This window comes from Manacus candei, unplaced genomic scaffold, assembly GCF_025592945.1.
Source record: "Manacus candei isolate 608988 ecotype Guabito, Panama unplaced genomic scaffold, ASM2559294v1 h1tg000050l, whole genome shotgun sequence".
Taxonomy (NCBI): Eukaryota; Metazoa; Chordata; class Aves; order Passeriformes; family Pipridae; genus Manacus; species Manacus candei.
This window is the reverse complement of record NW_026138098.1, coordinates 31,891,765-31,910,440: the sequence shown is the minus strand read 5'-3', so window position 1 is coordinate 31,910,440 and position 18,676 is coordinate 31,891,765. Positions and strand designations below refer to the sequence as shown.

General features: G+C 44.6%; 1 protein-coding gene across 16 annotated transcripts in view; it reads left to right on the top strand.

The window, feature by feature from the left end:
- LOC127476996 (uncharacterized) overlaps window positions 1-18,676 on the top strand; it is a 64,875-nt gene that overhangs the window by 3,323 nt on the left and 42,876 nt on the right. For 14 of the 16 annotated variants that reach the window (XM_051800634.1, XM_051800633.1, XM_051800623.1 and 11 more), the window contains exons 1-3: window positions 1,824-12,594; window positions 17,536-17,905; window positions 18,478-18,618. In XM_051800634.1, the coding sequence (XP_051656594.1) occupies window positions 3,478-4,608 (1,131 nt within the window). In that variant the 5' untranslated portion in view covers window positions 1,824-3,477 and the 3' untranslated portion in view covers window positions 4,609-12,594; window positions 17,536-17,905; window positions 18,478-18,618. Of the gene's footprint in view, window positions 1-1,823; window positions 12,595-17,535; window positions 17,906-18,477; window positions 18,619-18,676 lie in introns of those variants that run through there. The other 2 variants (XR_007906807.1, XR_007906806.1) reach the window with 1 other exon arrangement.

Genomic DNA, 18,676 nt, shown 5'->3' with positions numbered 1-18,676 from the left:
AGTTATTCATCAGAGACTCTATATATCAGTAGAAACACAGGGGAGTGCTAGATATAACTGTACTGAAATCAGAAGGGGAATTGGGTTCATATATGCACCAAACATCAAGCAAGTCTATGTAACATTAAGACTCCCACCCACCTTTACCACTTCTTTACTGACACACATCCTGTATTCCATTAACTGCTGGAGCAAGTCCAGAGGAGGCCACTAGGATTATCAGAGGGATGGAGCACCTCTACTGTGGGGAAAGGCTGAGAGAATTGGGTTTGTTCAGCCTGGAAAAGGGATAGTTTAGGGATGACCTTATTGTGGCCTTCCTGTACCTGAATGGAGGCTACAATAGAGATGGAGAGGGACTTTTTACAAGAGCATTTAGTGACAGGACAGGGAGGAATGGATTCAAACTGCAAGAGAGTAGATTTAGGGTAGATACATTCAAAAAAATCTTTACTGTGAGGGTGGTTAGGTCCTGGCACAGGTTGCCCCAGGAAGCTGTGGCTGCCTTGTCCTTGGCAGTGCTCAAGGCCAGGCTGGATGGGGCTTTCAACAACCTGGTCTAGTGAAACATGCAGGGGGGTTGGAATGAGATGTAGACGAACTTTAAAGAAGTCACTTCCAGCCCAGGTCATTCTGTGATTCTATGAACCACTTAATTCACCCCTTGCTGCACTCTTCATTTGTTGTAGCTCCTCAGTTAAATGCACTATTTCTAAATAGAGCGCATCATTAATGAGTTTTATTGACAGTTTGCTACTGAACAGCCTAGAGCAGGAGTTGGAGTGACTCAGAGTAGGAAAGGCTGTGCAGCATGCAACTCGCTCTACGTGAATTTGCAGAGATAATGAGCCTCATTCTGATCATCTGAGTTCAGCTCCACTGATTTCATGATGTCCACTGGTGCAAATAAGATCTGTGCTGCTCTCCCTGACACCACCCAGGTCAGACTGTAGTGATGGGTGCTGTGAGTTATCCCCAGCTTTACTCCTTCTGAACTCGCTGACTGTCTGGGGCTGATCCTGGATGAGAGGAAGGAGGCATTTACCAGCATGGTTGGAAACTGCCCTCCCTTCTTGCCCTCCCTTCTTGGTGTGCAGTTTGCAGGAAGGCATCTCTGGCCAGAACCACTTTTGTAATGTCACTCTTAGCCCCAGCAGCTGAGGAACCACTGTCACCAGTTCTATGCAGTGGTGACAAAAAATAGAGGGAGAAATCCCCTTATGGTTGTGGAAAGAGTTATTATTTGACTTGTCTAAGTTTTTCATGTCTCTTTAATGTTTCCTAGAGATAAGCTGATTATATAATATGGAAAAAAATATAGCCTTTATGTCTAAAACTTAAAAATATATTCAAGAATGTTGTTGAAGCGTCCACAATTCTGAGTGCTCAGCTATGGGCAGGAAGGTAAAAAAAGAGGGGTTTTGTTTGATAATTACTGAGATGAAAGAAACCCACAGCTCAATTTGCAAGTGGATTCAGTGGCCTGGCACATCAGAGCCACAAAGATATAAGGCTTTAGTGGACACTGGCGCACAATGTACTTTAATGCCATCAAGATACGTAGGGGCAGAATCCATCTCCATTTCTGGGGTGACAGGGGGATCCCAACAGCTGACTGTACTGGAAGCTGAAGTGAGCCTGACTGGGAAGGAATGGCACAGACACCCCATCGTGACTGGCCCAGAGGCCCCGTGCATCCTTGGCATAGATTAACTGAGGAGTGGGTATTTCAAAGACCCAAAAAGACTTTGTTGGGCTTTTGGCATAGCTACTGTGGAGACAGAGGAAATTAGACAGTTGAACACCTTGCCTGGTCTCTCAGAGGACCCCTCTGCTGTGGGACTGCTGAAGGTTGAAGAACAATTGGTACTGATAGCCACAGCAACAGTGCACCGTCAGCAATACCGCACCGACCGGGACTCTGCGACCCCTATACATAAGATGATCCGTGACCTGGAGACCCAGGGGGTGGTCAGCAAGACTCACTCACCCTTTAATAGCCCTATATGGCCAGTGCGTAAGTCCAGCGGAGAGTGGAGGCTGACGGTGGATTACCGTGGACTCAATGAAGTCACACCACCCCTGAGTGCTGCTGTGCCGGACATGCTGGAGCTCCAGTATGAGCTGGAGTCCAAGGAAGACAAGTGGTATGCCACCACTGACATTGCCAATGCTTTTTTCTCCATTCCTTTGGCAGCGGAGTGCAGGCCACAATTTGCTTTCACTTGGAGAGGTGTGCAGTACACCTGGAATCGACTGCCTCAGGGGTGGAAACACAGTCCTAGCATTTACCATGGACTGATCCAGACTGCACTGGAAAAGGGTGAGGCTCCAGAGCACCTACAGTACATTGATGACATCATTGTATGGGGGAACACAGCGGGGGAAGTCTTTGAGAAAGGAGAGAAGATAATCCAGATTCTCCTAAGAGCTGGTTTTGCCATTAAACGAAGTAAGGTCAAGGGACCTGCTCAGGAAATTCAGTTCCTAGGAGTGAAGTGGCAAGATGGACGCCGCCTAATTCCAATGGAGGTGATTAACAAAATAGCAGCCACGTCCCCACCAACCAGCAAGAAGGAAACACAGGCTTTCCTAGGTGCTGTGGGCTTTTGGAGGATGCATATCCCCAAGTACAGTCAGATTGTAAGCCCTCTCTACCTTGTGACACGGAAGAAAAATGATTTCCAGTGGGGCCCTGAACAACAACAAGCCTTTGAACAAATTAAACAGGAGATTGCCCATGCGGTAGCCCTTGGACCAGTAAGGACAGGACAGGACGTGAAGAACGTGCTCTACACCGCAGCCGGGGAGAATGGCCCTTCCTAGAGCCTCTGGCAGAAAGTGCCTGGGGAGACCTGAGGACGACCGCTGGGATTCTGGAGTCGGGGATACAAGGGATCTGAAGCCAGCTATACACCAACTGAGAAAGAGATCCTGGCTGCCTATGAAGGAGTTCGAGCTGCCTCAGAAGTAATCGGCACCGAAGCGCAGCTCCTCCTGGCACCCCGACTACCAGTGCTGGGCTGGATGTTCAAGGGAAGGGTTCCTTCTACACATCACGCCACCGATGCCACGTGGAGTAAGTGGATCGCTCTGATCACACAGTGAACCCGGATAGGGAATCCTAATCGCCCTGGGATTCTGGAAATTATCACCAATTGGCCCGAAGGTGAGAGTTTCGGACTATCCTCTGAAGAAGAGGAGGAGAAGGTGACACGGGCTGAGGAGGCCCCACCATATGACAAGCTACCAGCAGATGAAAGGCGATATGTGCTCTTCACAGATGGCTCGTGCCGCATTGTAGGGACAAACCGAAAATGGAAGGCAACCATATGGAGTCCCACACGGCGAATTGCAGAAGCGACCGAAGGACAAGGTGGGTCAAGTCAGTTTGCAGAGCTTAAAACCGTTCAGTTGGCTTTGGATATAGCTGAACGAGAGAAGTGGCCAAGACTCTATCTCTACACTGACTCATGGATGGTGGCCAATGCTCTGTGGGGATGGCTGGAGCGATGGAAAAAGGCCAACTGGCAGCACCAAGGGAAACCCATCTGGGCGGCAGAGATGTGGCAGGACATCGCTGGCCGGGTAGAGAAGCTGAGTGTGAAGGTCGGTCATGTAGATGCTCATGTAGGCAAGAAACGGGCTAATGAGGAGCATCGTAACAACGAGCAGGCGGACCGAGCTGCCAGGATTAAAGTCTCTCAGGTAGATCTGGATTGGCAGCACAAAGGAGAATTATTTCTGGCTCGATGGGCCCATGACGCCTCCGGTCACCAGGGGAGAGATGCAACATACAGATGGGCTCGTGACCGAGGGGTGGACTTAACCAAGGACATTGTCTCACAGGTCATCCATGACTGTGAGACATGTGCTACCATCAAGCAGGCCAAGCGGGTGAAGCCTCTATGGTATGGTGGACGGTGGTCGAAGTACAGGTATGGGGAAGCCTGGCAAGTTGACTACATCACGCTCCCCAAAACCCGCCAAGGCAAGCACTACGTACTGACCATGGTAGAAGGAAGCACTGGATGGTTGGAGACATACCCCGTGCCTCATGCCACTGCCCGGAATACCATCCTGGGCCTTGAAAAACAAGTCCTGTGGCGACACGGCACCCCGGAGAGAATTGAGTCTGATAATGGGACCCATTTCAAGAATGGCCTCGTAGACACCTGGGCCAAAGAGCATGGCATTGAGTGGGTGTATCATATCCCCTACCATGCACCAGCTGCTGGAAAAGTTGAGCGGTGCAACGGACTGCTGAAAACCACCCTGAAGGCACTGTGTGGGGAGACTCTCAAACACTGGGAGCTGCATTTAGCAAAGGCCACCTGGTTGGTCAACACCCAAGGCTCCATCAATCGAGCTGGCCCTGCTCAATCAGAACCTTTGCATACTGTAGATGGAGATAAAGTCCCCGTGGTGCATATGAGAGGTATGTTAGGGAAGACTGTTTGGATTAGTCCCACCTCAAGCAAAGGTAAACCCATCCGAGGGATTGTTTTTGCCCAAGGGCCAAGTTTCACCTGGTGGGTAATGCAAAAAGATGGGGAGACACGTTGTGTACCACAAGGGGACCTAATTTTGAGTGAGAATGGTCTGTAATGTTTCATTGTGTATATATATATAGATGTATATAGTTTTAAAGGGATATAGTTTTTAAAGGGGGTTAATTTGGGCATGACATGGATGGCATAGAATAAGGGGTGGATAATGTCCTAGTTAGGACAACTGAGACCAGTTCATCACTGTATGGGTGTAACCCAAAACTGTGTATTCTATAGCCTTCCATGCCATTTCCCAGAAGCTGTTATCAATAAACCATTTACACCATCTGCCCATAGAGCCTGACTCCTCAGGCTATAAACTAGGTGCTAAGAGGCCTTCGAGATAGGAGTTGCTCCTGTCCTCACACCCATTAAGGAACCCCCTTGCCCTGAGGGAGGTAGTGAGGATTCCTGCCTGAACTGGGAGATACATAATCTTGGAGTCTTGGGACCTTTGGAACAACTCGTGGGATCCAGAGGAAGACTGTAGATCACCGCTCTCAACCAGACTGCAGACCACCGCTCTCAACCAGACTGCAGACCACTGCTCTCAACCAGACTGCAGACCACCGCTCTCAACCAGACTGCAGACCACTGCTCTCAACCAGACTGCAGATCACCACTCTCGACTGGACTGCAACCACCACTTTTCAACCAGACTGCAACCACCACTCTTGACCACACTGCAACAGCACTCTCACCAACAGATTTTCCCCTCTCCTTTTACTTTGGGCTCAGGGGGCCCAAAGAACACCAATCTGTTCATGCCTCAGGGTGCTGGGTTATATATTTGGCTTTTATGGGTTAAAACCAATTGTTTGTCTGTATAATCGTACTTATTGTATTATTTTATTAAATTGTTATTCTGATTTATAATCTCTCTTTTGAGTTGAGTTCATTTCCCCTGCTGGTTTACCTTTAAACCAGCACACTTATTACTGGCATAACTTTCAAAATAAAAATCAACAGGCATGCATATGGATACTATGTTATGAAGAATGTAACTGGAAATAAGTGGGAATCATTGATTAAACTGGTTAGTCTTACAACATATGAAACACTGTAATTTGGACCTTCACTTGGAGTCTTTTAACTGGCAGCAAGGACACAGTTAAAGATGTGGTATGTTTACTTGTGATTTCTTCCCTGCATATCTTTATCTCTGGTTGTATTAAAATAGTTTCATATTTGATATTTTACATTCAAAAGCAGCAAAACACATAGAAGTAATTTATCATTTTATTGGCGCTACTGTTAATTTAAATGCTGACACTACCTGTTGGGAAAGTTGAAATCTGTTTGCTGGGATAGTTGGTACAAGGTGAAGGTCACACTTGGCTGTAGTCCTGATTGTTTTGTTAGCACGAGGGGTTTGTCTGCTTGGGCAGCTCCTGGCTTGTGGTGAGGTGGAGTGCCCAGTGTCCATCTGGCTATTGTGGGCAGTGAGTGTGAGGTGCTGTGTCACACGCCTCTGCTGCTCCACGTGTGCCAGGAGGAGCCACTGCTACCAGGGATCACTGCCACAGGCACTGGACAGGATTCTGGGCTCAGAGCATGGCCCTACACCATTTTTGAAACCAGTTCCCTGTGCCTTTGAGTTTGCTCACTGACTGCTGAACCCATAAGGCCCCTCCAGCCTCTGTTACATCAGTGCCGAACTCCACTTGGGTTTGTTACTTTTTTAGAGAATCCCGAGGGTCCCATTTGGCTTTTCAGTGGGAGAGTGGAGGGTGGGTGACAGCTTGTGAGGTCACCTCTGCTGGCAAGCAGCTCCCATGGCCTCCAACCCTCCCCTCAGCAGCTGACTTTCCAATGGCAAGGAAAGATTTTGTTGAGACAACCCAGGGGAAAGGCCTGTATAGTGTCCGAAGGCTCTACAGAGTCCTCGTGCTGGGCAGTGACAGGAAAACTGCTCCCCTGCAGGGAAAGCCCTGTGTTTCTGTGCTTGTCTGCTCTCCCATTATCACTGACCTCAGTGCCATGTTTACCTTTGCCTGCTGTGTGATAGGTGTGGGATATAAGCACATTTGTCCAGGGTAGGGTGTGATTCTGCTCCCTTGGAGCCTGAGGGTTGGCTGTAGGTAACAGATCACCCACGAACTCTGGGTTCCCAGAGGATGTGAGCTGTGGCTCTGCCACTGCTTGTGCTGTGCCAAGTACTGATCACACACCAGCTCTGGGACAATCTTACTAGTGAGGTACAAAGCAATCCTATTTCAGTGGCTTAAAGAGGTACTGCTGTGCCACTGAGTCACCATAACCTGCTTGCTGCTCACTCATAGCCTTCCCTCACTGCCAAAAACACTTCAGCACAGACAATCCTCAAGCTAAGCCTTACTTTTTCACAGTCAGGAGTGAGGACTGGGTATGGTTGTCACATAGGTGATAAGCAGTAACACGTGAAGCCATAATAACTTGGTTGCCTTTGGTTGTGCACACAACACAGTATTTAAGGAATCTCTTTTTCAGCAAGAGAGAACTATTTAATTTCTTAATGATTTGGGATCAAATTTGTCCCAGTGGGGATCTATACAGGGCTAATCAATAATGCCAAATTTAAGAAGGAAAGAATAGCCAGGGAAAATTTTTCTGGTTTAAATAAATAATTTTTTATTTTTTTTTAAGGAAAGACTTAGTGTTCAGCAGGTGAATGGTAAAATTTAGTGGGTAAGGTATTTAGTGACACGGGGAAATTTCTTTCAGTGTTTTCAGATGTTTGTAATATTTAGGTTAATTGGTAAATCCAATACCATACTACTTTGTCCCATAGATCCATATTAAACAAGGCAAGGAGCAAACAGGGAAGTTTAATTCAACTGCAGATGCACAACTATTAAAGGAGACATACAAAGACCTTTGGAAAATCAGTATTGTGTGTAGGCTGGGTTTTGAAGTGTGGATTGAAATGATGATACAAAAATTTTAGTTTCTTTAAAAGTGAGGAAAGTAATTTTAGTGGTGTGTTTGAGGACAAAGTGACAAATCACAAGTTTAGCGCTGACAAATCCTTGCCAGAGCCTTAGATGTGACCTTGGCTGGTTGTGCTCCAGTGCTCAGAGTATTTACCTGTCCACATGTTCTTTTTAGGTTAGAATTGTATTCTTGTCAGTAACATATCACTTCTGCATGGGTATAACTTCAGATCATTGAGGAAAAAACCCCTGAATTACGAAGGTATGATGTTAAATTAGTTCACATACTAAATATCTAGATTTTACTTTTGCATTTCACAGCATGATAACAGAAGTGTGGCAAATTTTTCTTGGAAAATTAGAATGAATTCCAGAAGAAACTGAGGCAGACACTCTACTTTTTTCCTAAAGCTATCTTCCACTATTCCCCATAGCTAAGTATTTAAAGCTTGCAGGATCAAGGCCTAACAAGCCACACATCCTTCTTACTGTTGGGGGTGGGTTTTTTATCTCTAGGAAAACAAAATTCTCCATGTCTCTGTGTTAAAATGATTCGAAATTGAACTAGCATGTGATTACTTTTTTTAGACAGGATTTTCTTCATAACTGAATTGGACTGAGTCTTTTTTTTCTCATAAACCAGATGGTAAGTGATTCAGTACTTTTAGCAGTAAAAGAATGATTTGTTTTCTCTCCTCAGTAGTTGATGTGAATGTACTTTTCTTTATCTATTTACATATTATGTAAACACACTTTACCTGCATTTCTGTACATAGGTTACAGTCCTGATCCTGCAAAGAGCCCTGTATAGGCAAGGCCCTGCACACAGGAGTTGACATTGCTCACAGAGATTGCATGGAACTTGTGGCAGGGTTCTAACTGTATTTGTATTTTTAGGTAGGTGCTTACATTTAGGATGCTGTATGAGGATGTCAGCACAACTGTAACTCCACAAAACAATTGAGAAACTTTGCACACTTTACTTATTTTCACCTGGCAGCATCTCTGGCGTGCCCTTAATCTTTTCTGCTGTCTTCCTGCAGTAGGCTGTAGCCCTTGTGACAAAATTTTGAGTTACAGCTGAAAGCTTTATCCTTTAATTGTACAGTATTGGGGTGAATTCTGCCTGGTGTGCAGGGGGAGCAAGGGCCTCATTCATGTAACCTTTTGGACTTGTACTGATGCTACTCCCTTCCTTCAGTGACAACTATATGTGAGAATATTGAAAAAGCTGCCTTTCACGTGTGAAATCACCTGATTTCTTACGGTTGTCTGCATCTATGTGTATATGCAATATTAAATCTGAATGCTAAATGCAGGCTGTTCCTTGTTTTGTGCTAAATAAAACATACACTCAACCCATATATACGCTGTGTCTGCATATGGGTATTTGAGGCAATCTTCTCCTTCCAGGTGTTCTATCAGGGAAAAAAAGACATGTGAATTAGCATCAGAAATATTGATGTCAAGTTTTCCCCCTCAATTAAATTACTCAGTGGAAGGGTGGCAGAAGGGGGCCCTTGAAACTAACACTTTTTTTGGCAGAGATCAGTAGTCAAGCTGTGGTGATTCACTGTGCCTTGTATTTGTGTGATAAATTACTTTTCCCTTTATGCAAGGGAAGCATTTTGGGTTTGCCTCTTGAGCTGTGTGGTCACACAAGGTGGCAGAAAACTGTCTGCAGGATGGAGCTGCATGGAGTGGCATGGAAATCCTGTCTGAGGTCAGACTGCCTGATGGGAGGAACGGGAACTGGTTCGGCCAATGCTCTGTGTGCGTTGTGTAGCAAGGGCTGTTCCTCTGAGCCTCACCAGGGTCACAAAGGGGCACATTTTTTGATAACTAGGAAGTGCTCTATTACATTACCAGAAAGAAATAAAAGCACAAAGCAATGGTTGTGAACTTCTAAAAGCTGTGTCTGTAGAAAGGCAGAGCAGTGACTCCTAACTCAGTGGTTGTGGGCATGCAGGGACAGTGGGATTAAGATTTCTGTTCTCTCAGGCTGGCTGCCCATGCTCTTGCACTTGTTGTAGTTGACTGGCTGGCAGCACTGTGCTTGTTTCTCAGTCCACAGTTCCTGGTGTCCCCTGGCACCAACTACCTGTCCCTCACTGGCCAGGGAGTGTGACAGTGGCTGTGACATGTATAGCAAATGAAGGGAGTCCAGGAGAAGTTAAACCAAGATGATCTGTCAGTCAGGGAGAATGAGCAAAGTCTGCCTTCAGTGTGGAGGGCACTGAAGAAACAGGGTTGGAGACCAGTTATCTGTTGACTCTTTTGGGTCCCAGGGAGTAAATACCGTGGAGAAAACTTGGCTCAAGGCTTTGAGGACCAAGTAATTGCTGTAAGCTCTAAGTTATGTAGGACATAAGTGTGCATTTTTAAGTACTGGAAGTAATGAAGAGGGTTTCTTCTGGTTTCAGTTAATAAAAGGGCACGTTGTGTACAATTTGTTTACTTGATTGGTTTATTTTATTGTGTGTAAATACACTGTAGAAACAATTTTATCTTTTGTTCAGTGATACTCAGCTGGTGTGCTTCTTGTAAATCCAGTGAATTAAGGGGAATGAGTAACCTGCTCTGGTCTGTCTGGGAAACAAGGTCCATTTCTAATTAAGGGCCATGAGGGATATGGTGGGGCTGCAGAGGAGCTGGAAGGACAGTGGGCGGAGGGGGTAGCGTGTGCTACAGAACAGAAACATCCAGACGTGTGTGCCACGGGCACAGCAACTCACTGGAGATGGCAGTTAGTAGGAAAGGAGTTCTACTCTCCCATGTGTGGTATGAAACTTAGGCTCCACTGATCTGAGTGGAAATGATGTGGTTTTGCACTGGGGCAAATGAGAGCAGAATCTGGCAAACTGTTAATAGCTTTTTGTATTTGGGGCTGAAATAAAGTGGCTGTGTATGCAAATAATTGTGCAAGAGTGACTCCTGAGTGACTCCTGAAAGGAGAATTCAGTATTTAATTGTTGGAAATACAAACTGTTTGGCACAAATCTCCTGGTTTGGCTGAGCTATACATGACCTGTGACAGAGAGAGCAAAGGTGATTTTAAGTCCTGGGATCTGAGGGGCCAGTGTGTAGTGTAACTCAAGGCAGAGTCAGCATGTTGGCTGCTTTGAAATTGGTTAAGCCTATGTGCAGAATCCGAAAACTTTGTGGGAAGCCTAACAAGTTGAAAATAACCTTTCTTCTGCTCCATGACCTGCATTTCTTGCAGTATTTTGACCCCTGCCTTGGAACAAGGATAGTTTAGCTCTTAGAATATGAAAGAGACAATTACAAGCAATCACGATGCTGTAGCTTAACACTGTCACTCCTCAGCTGTGCTTCAGGAACCAGCTGAACTTCAGGAACTCTGCTCTCCTGCAGAAATCACGTGGTGAATTACGTTGGCTTAAGTCATCTTCATGTTGTTAAATTCTTAAACTGTGGTAATCTCACCACAAGTTCTCAGCTGTCCTTATGCCTAGAAATGTGGCCATCCCATTTTAAACTCTGGAAAGCAGAGAATGTTCTTCCTGAGGTCAAGATTTAAGAATACTTTCACCTTTCAAAGAGCCCTCAGTATCTGATGAAGTAAATTTTGCTTATGGGCTTAATACTGTCACTTAAAAGTAACGGTGCAAGTGTGGATAGTGTTGGGAGACATGAAATTTTGTTGGGATAAAAGTGTGAGCCCAGAGCTGATGGGGTATGTTTGATAATACTTCCTGGGAAAAGTTGTACTGGCTGAGGATCAGAAGCTCACACCCGGTTGACATCACTGGAAGATGCACACACGAAGTGAAAGTGTGGCCTTTAACTTCTCTTCCTGTGGTACGTGAGGTTTTATAGTATACAGAAGAATGGAACCATTCACTTTTCTGGGTAATGGTTGCAAAATGGGTATCTGTGATCTATTTTGGTCTTCTCTAGCCTGGGTATGTCTCCATGACTTTAAAGGAGTGCTGTGCATGCACAGCAAGGAGGCTTTTTGGATGGAAACTAATGCAGGACTTGTTAACTTGATAATTTTAGGAGAGATGAGTACAACACTTGCTGCTCACCTATATCATATACCTTGAGAGAATATGTTCACCAAAGCAAAGTGTTCTCTAAAATGCTTGCTAACAGGTTACTTATGCTTCTGTAGGCCTAAAGCAGTAGATTTTTCTCTAAACAAAATAGAAAATTATATTTTCTTGTTATTTAATTATACGAGGAGTAACTGTAAAAGTTGTTTGGGTTACAAAAATGTTGAGTGAGAGTCACCAGTTGAAAATCAGGCCCAGTGCTTTTTTAGTGTTTGGCTTAAAAAGTGGCATTTGCATTTTCTGTTTGAGTTCCCCCATGGTCTTGTCTAATATATTGAAATCATAGAATCACAGAAATGCTGAACCTGTATCAAGAATATGGTCTCTCTTGTATCCAACCACACAGAAAAACCACTCAATCAAGTCCCTCGCTGGAGTGTGTCTCCTCTCTTTGGCTGTGTGTCTTTTCGGAAGCAGCTCTCTCGGACAGGAGCTGTTGGTCAGTACACCAGAGCCTGTGGGCCCTGCTGGGATGGAGGGAGCAGCTTTCTTTCCATCTGCTCTTCCGGTGTGACTGGGCTGAGCTGGAGGGCTGGTGGATGCCTGACTTGCTTTTCTAGGTGAACCCAGTGCTGTAGATGGATTGATTGCATGAGGAGTCCTGCATGGCTCTGGCTGGCTCCAGGTGTGGCTGGATACATCAGAAATTCCAGAGTGCTCAACTCTAAGCCCTGTCTGTGTCTACAGCACCAGTCTCCAGGGAACTGAGGTTATTAGATTGGAGGATATGAGTTGCATTAAAAGGCCAGTCCCTGGGAGGTTAGGAGTGATAGAATAAATACAACTTGCTTTCATGTTACATGGCATGGGACTTGCTCTTCCTTGCAGGTGACTTCTCCAGTGCTGTTTGGATGTGGCTGTGATTGCTCCTAAAGCCTTGATTTGACAGCAGCCTCTGGCATGCTGTGGGCCAGCAGCTCTGTGTAGCAACAGGCCTGGCAGTCTTCCTGCAGAGAGTTAAAGGAGTTTTGGAGAAAATGAGTGATTCAAAAATTTGCCACTCTCTTCTCTGGCAGTTCCCTGGATTCAAAGTGTCCCTCGTCTCTGGCACAGGTGGGCAGCAGGCTGGAGAGGAAAGCAGCACTGGTTTTACTGTCATTCCAATGCTTGGGGCTGTTGATGTTAGGTGCTCTAAATGTAGGTTTTTGAGAGGTGAGGGAGAAGCATCAAGTGAACTGGAGGGGTAGTACCTTGACCTCTTGGAAAACAGAGCAAGCTGAGGAGAAGGAATAAGATTAAAAGAAAGAAAACCCTCTTCCATCTGGGTGATGTCAGCTTGTCATTGCCAGTTTGGTGGTTCTGTAGCTGCAAGCCTACTTCTGCCTGCTGTGGAAGGAGCAGATCATTAATTAAAAGGCACAGCAGAGTGCAACATACTTAGGGCTTTGAGGTGCTGACAGGCTGACATCACCCAGAGTAACTGCAGAGAGCATGTCCAACATGAGGTATGGTTCTAAGAACTAAAAAACCTGTCATCCAGTGTGTCACCCTTGAAGACAACGTGTGGCATACAACCTAAAACTTCATTGCCTTCTGCCTCCCCAGCAGCTTCATGCATATGTCTACCTTCTCCTTAGTGTGACCATGAAGTAAGAATCCCTGAGTAACACAGGGATTGCAAGAGCTTTGGGGTTCCCTAGACCAGCTGGATGTGCAGCAGTCCTGACCTGAGGAGCACTGGAGCACCTGTAATGGTGCTGAGCAGAGGGGAGGAGTGGGTATGGGGCTAAGATGTATGGATCCCTGGCAGGACTGAGTTTTGACATGTGGAGACAATATTGTGGGTCAGAGAGTGTGGGACTGAGTCAGGTAAGAGAATGTGAGAACACACTCACTATATGGCTGCTAAAGAGGGAGCAAGAAAGGATTTTACTGTTTGTGGCTTGAGGGATGGAGCAACAAGTGATGGATCAGGTGGAAAAGAATCTGGTCAGGCTGTGGTGTAATTTTTACAATATACCCTCAGCTTGCAATTTATCGCAGACCTTTTTGGAAATGTTCTGGCATTCTTCAACAGTGCTTACAAGTATCTGATGGTCACTGGGCTGGGCAACTGGCTCACTGTTCAGAGCGCTGACAATCTGCCCCCTCTCCTTTGTCATACACACCTGCAGATTTAATACTTTTATTTTGAAGCACTTTCCTGTCCTGTGAAACAATGTGTCTCTTCTGCCATTCTCATGGAGATGAAATGCAATGATATCACTTCCTAGTGAGGGACTGGTGAATCATTTTGATGGTGTCATGAATCAGTCTTTTGCTACCAGTTTCTGCACTGGTCTTAATATAATATTCAAAACCAAAAATTGTAATTTCAGGGACTTTTAACTTTTTGTTAAAGAGACAATACTATCATTATCTCCTTGCATACCATACTGAGCATGCTGCAGAAGTGCTCTCCCAAAGATATTTGTGTAGCTAAAGGTACTGACACCTATCCAATCGATCCCTCTGCAATGGTGGGGAGCTTGCTTGCAAAAGGGTGGGGAGAGGGAGGGCACATGTTTGTCTCATGGGCTCTGGTGGGTGGTCTGACAGCTTAAAGTTTAAAGCTCTCCTGTGAATCTGACAACCTCTTGCACAGGAGCAGAAGCACCCTGAGCTGTCATGGCTGGTGAGCAAAGGCTAATTGAGAGCCTCTGATACTGTATTACCTGCCTAGGAAGTGTGACTGGTTGTTCATCAGCTTTGCACCTCCAGTGCTGTAAAGAAGGCAGAAAGCAGGAGTAAGTAGGTCCCTCAGAATTTCCTTGTTGAACAGAAGAAGAGTTGTGGTTGTACTGAGGCAATGGCAAAGGTCTTTGACATGTATCTTGTTATGCATTGGCACAGGGCTTTTCCCTGGGGAAAAAGGAGTTGCTCATGGTGTGAATATGATCCTGTGAAGGTAAAGACACGCGTGGTTTATTCTTGGCAAGGCCTGTAGGTGCTTGAAAGTCGTCTTTATGACAGCACTAATCTTCTGGCAACTGCAGGGTCGGGGAGTTGCAGGAGAAGCACAGAAGTGCCTTAGCACATTACCTTGTTTGATGGGCCAAGTGTCCCTCCTCACAAAGATCCAACCTGTTCCTCCAAGGAAGCACAGAGTGCTCTCCAGCAAGCCCACTGCTGCCCTCAGAGGGTATTTCCATGTTGCTTTGTCCTGACCATTGCACGGTGCCCTTTTTCTGTGATACATTGCACCCGGCCAGCTGGTATTTGTAACATGTTCCACAGAGTTCAAAAATGAAACTTCTTTGGGGGAGGTCAGTGTGCTGTGCAGGACACATCCCGTGTGTGGGCTGCCTCTGACAGATTGCTGTCACTGTCACCCAACAGGCCTGTCAAAAACAACATCACCTGCCCGTGGACTGCACTAACGCAGTGATACCAGCCAAAATGGAAAGTGTTAACAGCATTGTTTGCCCCTGTGTGTTCCTGTTTGTAGTCCCTCTGCACTAGGAGAAGCACAGTGTAAATGTCTGGGTGGATGGTTATGTGTGTTAGGATAATGATACCAGGCACCATTCAATTCTGAGCAGTCGATGTGCAATTATTGCAACAGAAAAGCAGCACAGAACATTGCTTAAGAGTTTTTCAGTTATCAGTGACTTTCCTACCCACAGGAAGGTTAAGGAGGTAACTTGCCTAAAAGTTTTGTCATTCCAGAATCAGTGCCAAGGATCAGATCTTCCTGATCCATGACTGGGAAGCTGTGTTCTCGGACTATGCCTACACGCTGGAGATTTTTCTGTAACATTTCTCTTTTGTGATGGATGAAATCCCATTTTTATATCATTATATAAGGTTATTTGACTCTTCCTGCCGATGCTGCAGCCATTGGTGCATCTCACCTGTGTCATTAGCACTCCATAGCCAAATGCTGTTTTGTGCCCAACAGGGATTCTCAAAATAGCCATTGCTTCACTCTCTCTCTAAGCTTGTCTGCATTCCTTGCCACTTAATTTTCCATGTGGTCCACTCTCAACCTCCCATTATAAATTACTGCCCTTGTAACCCACAGTCTAATTTTTCTCGCTCTATTCAGTGGAACTACTGACCACTGGTAGTAGCAGGTCAGGTTGGTGTTATACCTGTGAGAATTTCCTGGTTGCCTGATTTGTACTTATTTTGTAAGGCTTTTTGATTCCCTACTGCCCTGATTTCAAATATGTGACCTTGAAATTGGTTGTTTGAACGTGACTTTTATTTTCATTTGAAGTCCCCAGAGGACTGTAATTACAGCACTGCCTTGTGACTGTGCTGAATGAGAGCCCAGCTGAAATTCCGAGACCAAAGGATACGATAGCTTCTAGTAACTGTCATGCCTTTCTTATGCTTTTTTTTCTAAATAATACCTTTTTTGCATTGTTTAGGGTTAGTCATTCTGAAAATAAAGTTATTTCTTAGTTACCTATTAAAATTTAAGAAAATAGTGTGTCCTCTTCCCCCTTATGTGTGCACACCTTCTCCTTCCATATGATTTGCTGTTGTAAGTTGATCATCTCTTTCCATTGTTATGGGAAAACATTTCATAGGCACCATTTTATAGACAAAGGAAGAGAAAATCTAGCAACTTGTACTCTGCCTTTAGAAGCTCTGAGTCCAAATATGGGAAAATTAGCAAATATGAAGTGCAGGCCAACAGTAAGGAGAAGGAAATGGAGTTACAGATTCTAAAGGCAGGATGAGATTGTTCAAAGAGGCAAGAGGAAGGACCGAGGATCCTTGGCAAAGAGAGACCCAATGGTATGGGTCAACTTCATTCCCATTGAATCTGAGTGTTATCCCAAATTTATGGAGATATGACATCCAAAGCCTTCCCAGAGAGAGAGATCTTAGATCAGAGGGTAGCGTGGGATAAGGCTTAGAGCACAGGGAAGAAAAGGAGACATGAGAGGACAAAAGGGGTAAGAAAAGTTGAGTGAGTGAGTGAGTGAGTAGGGAGGAAGAAAAGCAGAGGGGTTGGGAGCAGCCTGGGATAGTACTGTGTAAATGCAAACTGGGGTCTTGAGCAAAGTCAAAGGGAGTTTTCCCTAAAAATAACAGTATTTACAAGCCCAGCACGAGAACTTGAATTTGACCTGAAGGCAGAGAGAATGGCAGCATTTCTGCTGTGTGTTAGGTCTGCATTTGGAATTTCAAGCTTTGTTTTGCCTCTGGAGTCCTCAGTCTTGCACAGTCCCATTTTCAGTGAGAGTGAGTTACTTGGCAGCAACACCAGTCATGTTCATCTTTAGTAAAGCCATCTCCAGAATGAAAATAGCTGGTGGAACTAACAGTGGCTTTTTGGGAAGGAACACTGAGTGTGCCACAGTCACAACCTGGGAGCATTTTTTCCAGCCAAGCACAGGGACCATGTGTGCAGAGCTGTGTTTGATGATATCTGGGGCAGCAGCAGGGCAGACAGGCTTGCATGCTGGTGCTTGCATGTCTACTGGAGAAGGTGGAGGTGTACCTGTGCCACATGGGGAAATAGTGGTACACAATGAAAGCTCTAATTAGAAGATGAAATGTCATGCTATAAAAAAGGTAATTTACTGACAGAAGAAAAATAGCAATTATCTCAACAATTAACTTGCCTTTCATCTTTCTAGAGACTTTAACAGCAAGAGATTTAGAACTAATCTAGAAGAAGCTGGAGCATTCATTCGAGGCTGCATAAGGCTTCCTGATCAATTTATGGTACTCTTCTGGGGGAAGAGTCTCTTACTAAAATTAGCTTAACCCTCACTTTATTGTTGTTACTGGTCAAATTAATTGCTGACTTTGTCAGAGATCACAAACCCTCCACGAAACTGATAATATTTTCTTAGGTGTCTTCATTTCTTGCGAGGTGAAGATGTATAAAAAAAATAAAGGAATTTAGGTGGCCGTTTGTTGAAGTGAGGAATCAAAACTGTATTTTCAGCACATCTTAGTGATGTACATGAATCTATAGAACATATGTGAAATTTTATATGTATTTTAAGGTTTACTCTTATTCCACTTGTGTTTTTTCCTCTCTTTTTCCAGTCATAGTTTCAAAAATGTCAAAGGAGCCACAACTGAGCATTTCTTCTGTTCCCACCTGTGCTTTGGGTTGTGAAAGAATAACATTAGTACATAGAGACCTTGACTTCCTCTTGGATGCATCTGGAAGATTTTATTAGGCAGTCCACTGTGCCTGTGATCTGTCTGAGAGCAGCTGATGATGAGCATCGCCAAGATATTGCACTGGGCTGCTGATAATTTTGTGTCTTTCCAATGACTTGAAAAACTGGGTTCATGGAACATCACTCTCACTAACCACAGCCTCACCATGGGGACATCAGGGCAGCCACAGCTGTACTAAGTATCTTCACCAGCGATCTGTCACCCTCTGACAAATCTTTTCTTCTTGAAGGTGACTGTGGGTGGTCTTCCCTTGTCCAATTTCTGTAAATTTGGTGCATCGCTTTCTAGTCATGCAGCTGATACTTGTGTTTATATGAATGGCTGTTAAAAAAAAGGAAAGATCAGATGTTTGTTGTTTCATTTCAACATAAATCAAACTTTGTACTCACATAGCAATTCTACTTTAGCCCCAGGAATAGCTTTAGTATTGCTAAGTGTCTGGAGAGTATTGACTACAGAGACATGATTTTAAGCAGGCTATAATAGTTTCTACAGCTGTTAACAGTTCTCAGAAGAAAGGCAGTATTATTCACTAGTGTTTAAAATGTGCATGACTTGCATTGCACAGAAGTCAGATTGGGAGAATGTCAGAATTTTTTTCTGAAATTCTGCCAGGAAAGTCTTCAATAACTGGAGAAATTCTTTTCACTGGTGAAATCAACATGCAGCACATTGTGTTATTATACTTGCTTATAGCTCACCATGAAAGTTGTCTTTGTATGCGTGGATGTACGGCTTGTACTGTTTTGTTTTTATTTATTCTGCATTCTTTATTATAATGTTCTTTCCTTTTTTTTCCAGACCAGAAAGATTGTTATTGAGCCTTCCACAAAGCTGAAATAATGCTGTGTGTTAAAAAAATGTTAACAATTTGAAGAAGTTATAAAAATTTATAAGTTGGCTGAATAGTTTAGAAATTTCTGCATATTTTAATATAAATAGGTAATGCAAATGTTTGTTCTTTGCATTTAGAGGTGGGTCTCTGTTTTCTAAAGGTCTT